Here is a 4,313-nt window from a genome sequence, read left to right on the forward strand (position 1 = left end):
GTACTCCCAGCCGCTAAGTTGAAAAACCCTTCCTCATTGGCTGTACTCGAGCTGACCAATCAGGTCATCGCTTCCACTAAGTGTCGGGCGCATATTGGTTCCCTTCTAAATTCAATTAGCCACAATGCACAGCTGCAGGTAAACAGCTTACGTCACGCGCGGAAACGTCCATAACCATATATGGTGCAACGGACGCACGTGCAAACGTGACCATATATGGTTACACGCGCGAAACGCGAGCTCGGTGAAAATATGCGTAGATACCCCGCCAAATTGGCTTTTAAATGATTTTGAAGTGACGTTTGGCCAAAAATAATACCGGGGTCCTTTTAATAAGTATCTCACGCAGTATCATACAAGCTTTCAAGTCATCTGGACGTAATACCTGGGCACGGGAGACATGAATATACAGACGGGCCAGAAAATGACCTTAAAACATCCCTAAAATCATTGTAAAGGTATCTATCAAAAAAATGAGAAAAACGGGTCTGGGTATTAGCCCACTGTACCCTTGTGCCAAATTTCAGGCCATTTGGTCCAGGAACGACGGAGAGGAATCACTTTAAAGGTCGCGACAGGAGAAAGAAAGAAAGAAAGAAAGAAGAAACCGTATGAAAACAATATTTTCACTCGAAGCGTACCTACGGTACGCGGAGTGAAAATAATTAAAGCCATGCGGTTATCTTCAGTTATTACACAGTTTCCTGTAACATGCGTATGGCAGCATTGCCGACGACAGCACATTGTCAACTAAACAGAAGGATCTCAATCCACAATGTATCATTTTTTAAGCATATAGTAACACGGGATATAGAAATCATAAAACACATATGTGTTGGAAGACATTTGCCTTTTCCATGGAAATAAGTATTACTAAGCATGTCGGTCTGAATCAAGAAGAATCAAACCAAAGCCTTCCCTGTGAAACCTGCAAGTGTTTTCTTTTGATAACCGCCCCAGTCAGGGTCAAACACCTCGTCAGATGTAAAGACTTTTAGCTCTTAGTTTTTATCTTGATCATTGTCGTTCTAGTTGAAAGGAGTGTTGGAAGCTGAAAAATGTGAATGAATATTTCCGTTGAAAACTTACCACGTGGCATTTCTTGATGCTGGGCGTTACCGTTGAGGCCGCTGTCCCGCACCAGCTTCCCGGGCAGCACGGCCTTCATCTGATCCACCAGCTTGGTGACGTAGGTCTCGAACTTCTCCTGGTTGCGGTTGATGCGGTTGACGAGGATCTCCAGGCTGGACAGGCGCTGGAGCAGCCCGTCTGCCTGGAACTGTAGGCTATCGATGGCGGCCTGCTGATCCGACATCTGCACTTCCACGTCTTCTCTTTGCTGGACCAACTCTTGCAACATCGGGCTTCCCAGTATGCTGTTTTGCATGACTTGGAGTTGTCCCTCCAGTCGGGACAGTCGTCTGTTCAAGATGCCGCGCTGCAGGGCTGCCACCTGGCGATCATTGGCGGCACTGTCGTCTGGACTGCGTTCTTCAGAGGGTTTGCCTACTTTAGTCCTTCAGCCATGAAATAAATTGTGTAGATATAGGAGCTACAAAGGCTTTAGCAATGATTGTAAAACTTATTGCATCATAAATGAGATTGCTATATATATCTTTTTAGACTTAATTTTATGAATGACATCATCTGGAGATCCAAAAACAAATGCGGGCAAAAAAGGAGAAAAATCCAGCAAAAAATGTTGCAAAAAATGCAAATCACGCTACTGGAACATCCAGTCCATTCTTTCCCAGGCTAAGTTTGTCCTATGTTCACCTCCAGTAAGAGAATTTCGTCGCCAGTTCAATCACGCTGCGACCCCATTCCCGACCATGAGTCTTCTTACCGCGCGGATCTCACCCATAAAAGTGGGCCTATGACGTGAATCTCATATATTTGCGCCATTAGGAAGATAAACATTATCAGGCAGAAATCATGCAAATCGGGCCCCAATTTACATAATATATGAGGAAATGTTACAATAGCCTTCTTTGCTAAGTTAGGATTTTCATACATTGAATGTTTATTTTGGTAGAGAAGAGAAGCAGCAATGCAGCAGTACCATACCTGTTGTTTAGAGTCGGCTCGGTAGGGACCTTTTCTCCCGTGGTGACAGGAGGGCTGTACCCCGGCGGAACGCCACCGGCCCCTAGATCTTGTGCTCGCACCGACGCACACAATAAGACCACTATTGTAATGACCAACTCCATCCTGCATGCCCTACTCTGTACAGACTACAGATGAACAGAAGTCTTGCGAAACCCGGGGCTCCATCTGGGATCCGGACAGACCAGACAGTAAACACACACTCGCTCTTCTCAGATCCGCGTTTGGGAGACCTTCAAATACACCTCTTTCGGGACGGGACAGAGTTCAAGAGGTGGATCTTTTATCATCCATTCAAGGCATAGCTTTCCCAACTGGCAGACAAGTCGAGTACCATGTGCTATGTCAGTAAGCTGTGTGTGTACAACTCTTCCTGGTCATGGCGAGTAGCTGTTAAATTGTCTGCAGTACGCGTCACTTCACGTGTTTCAGCTTCTACCCACGATTCGTCCTTGATATCCATACTTCAGAACTGAAATGAATATGTTGTTCTTAAGCAGTTTGCATGCGCTTCGACATTGCATGTTTTTCAAAAGCAGCCATAAGAGGACGTGTCTACGTTTGATTTCCTTATTATACCCTCCCCAAGCATCGTGAGGCCTACACTTCATCTACCAGCCATGCACTGCTCTATCTCCGAGCAGATCTTTGGGGGCAAATTCGTGAGGGTTTCTGACTTGGGCTCCATGTGGTCAGACCTTGGGCTCCGTCAGATACAGAGAGCGTCCGGCTTTCGTCCCTAACATCTGCTTGGAAATAAATGTGGTGCTGGGTAACCTCGTGGTCTCAAGACGAGGTCCAATGTTCGGTCAATCTTAGTTGCTTCAAGAATCTGGCAGGAAGGTGCTTGCTGATTCAAGGAAAGGAACATGTTCTGTATCCTCTTTCTATTCAAGAGTTAAACGATCAATGGGTTTCTTATTTCGGGTCCCCAATCGCTGAGACTTCTATCCATGCAGATGTTTGAGTACAAAACCACTGTTTTCTGAGCAACCAACAGTTCCCCTAAATCTGCTTGTTTGATTCCTGATTACTTTAGTGTAACTGATTCCAACATGGATCAGAAGCAAAATAATATTTCTGGACGGAACCATCAGTTGGCTGTTGAGAAAACAATGTATTTGTGAGTGATCTGAATTATTCTTTATGTTTCTGGTGCCCCCAGTTGACTGATCAAGACATATGACGAGACAATTTTTCTTCCTTGACTACACACAGACACAATGAGACAAGAGAGCCGAATCTCCTTGGAAGAGAAGCCGTTTATCACTACTTAGGCCATCAGCACAATGTACATCACAGATGAGGTTACTAGAGCATAGTTACTTCTGTCAGGCATGCACAGCAACTAGGGCTGCAAGGCTAGTAGCAGTCCGAACATTGAATGGAGCGGAGCATTCTATGCAATAACCACCTTCACAATATTGAATCTATAACCATAAAAAAATCCCCCAAAACATAAAACCATGTGTTCATCTACTGAGCACTCTAATATCGTATACTTCCATTGAAATTTGTGGAGAAAGGAACACAGGGAACGAAGAGCACTGGATACATTGCATTTCCAACCTAGATACCGCTTTTGTTTCTCTCAACCTTGTTACAAATGACAACATAAAAAATTGCATATTGCCCCTTAATGCCAGACAGCAGCCCGAAACAGCCGGTTTTATTACTGGTTACTTATTAACTAGTTACTGGTAATTCATCTGGTACTAGTTAGGGTTACACTCTGGATCCAACACTTTGCCTTCTCCTGGCCTTTTGTCAGTTTGGTTAGTTCAATAGTCCCCAACAGACTCCTCTTTGCCCCACCACCAAAGTCCTAAGCTCCAGCAAGATCGGAAGTTTCAAGCAGCAACCAAATTTTATCTCTTCATGTACGAAATATCGTTTTTTTTTAATGCTGGTCTTTCTAAACCATTACTTTTTATACATTTGTTCTTTACATGACTTAATTTTTTGTCCTTAGTTTTTGGTGACTGACAAACGAAACTTCAGTTCCTGCATGCTGACTCCAATGCGCCAACATTTCTTCTTTACAGATCTCAACATGTTACCACACAAAACTTGGGGATTTTGGCATCAATACAAAACTCAAATGGTGCTTCCTATTCAGTCACAACGCCCCAAGGTTACAGTCCCAACGTCATATCAAGTGAAGTCCAGCAAAACATGCCTATTTTTCATGACATGGGCATCTATGT

The 4,313-nt window shown here is 44.1% G+C and overlaps 2 protein-coding genes across 2 annotated transcripts in view; both read right to left on the reverse strand.

The window, feature by feature from the left end:
- LOC118412559 (fibrinogen-like protein 1) overlaps positions 1–3,216 on the reverse strand; it is an 8,491-nt gene extending 5,275 nt beyond the window's left edge. Inside the window, exons 1-2 of the mRNA XM_035815486.1 lie at positions 2,068–3,216; positions 1,090–1,517 (exon numbers count right to left, since the gene is read on the reverse strand). Coding sequence (XP_035671379.1) covers positions 1,090–1,517; positions 2,068–2,210 — 571 coding nt within the window. The 5' untranslated portion in view covers positions 2,211–3,216. The remainder of the gene's footprint in view (positions 1–1,089; positions 1,518–2,067) is intronic.
- A 134-nt stretch (positions 3,217–3,350) lies between these two features.
- Positions 3,351–4,313, reverse strand: part of LOC118412558 (serine/threonine-protein phosphatase 2B catalytic subunit alpha isoform-like) — a gene marked incomplete in the record, with an annotated part of 40,093 nt that continues 39,130 nt past the window's right edge. The window contains 1 exon segment of the mRNA XM_035815485.1: positions 3,351–4,313.

This window comes from Branchiostoma floridae, chromosome 3 (assembly GCF_000003815.2).
Source record: "Branchiostoma floridae strain S238N-H82 chromosome 3, Bfl_VNyyK, whole genome shotgun sequence".
NCBI classification, from domain to species: domain Eukaryota; kingdom Metazoa; phylum Chordata; class Leptocardii; order Amphioxiformes; family Branchiostomatidae; genus Branchiostoma; species Branchiostoma floridae.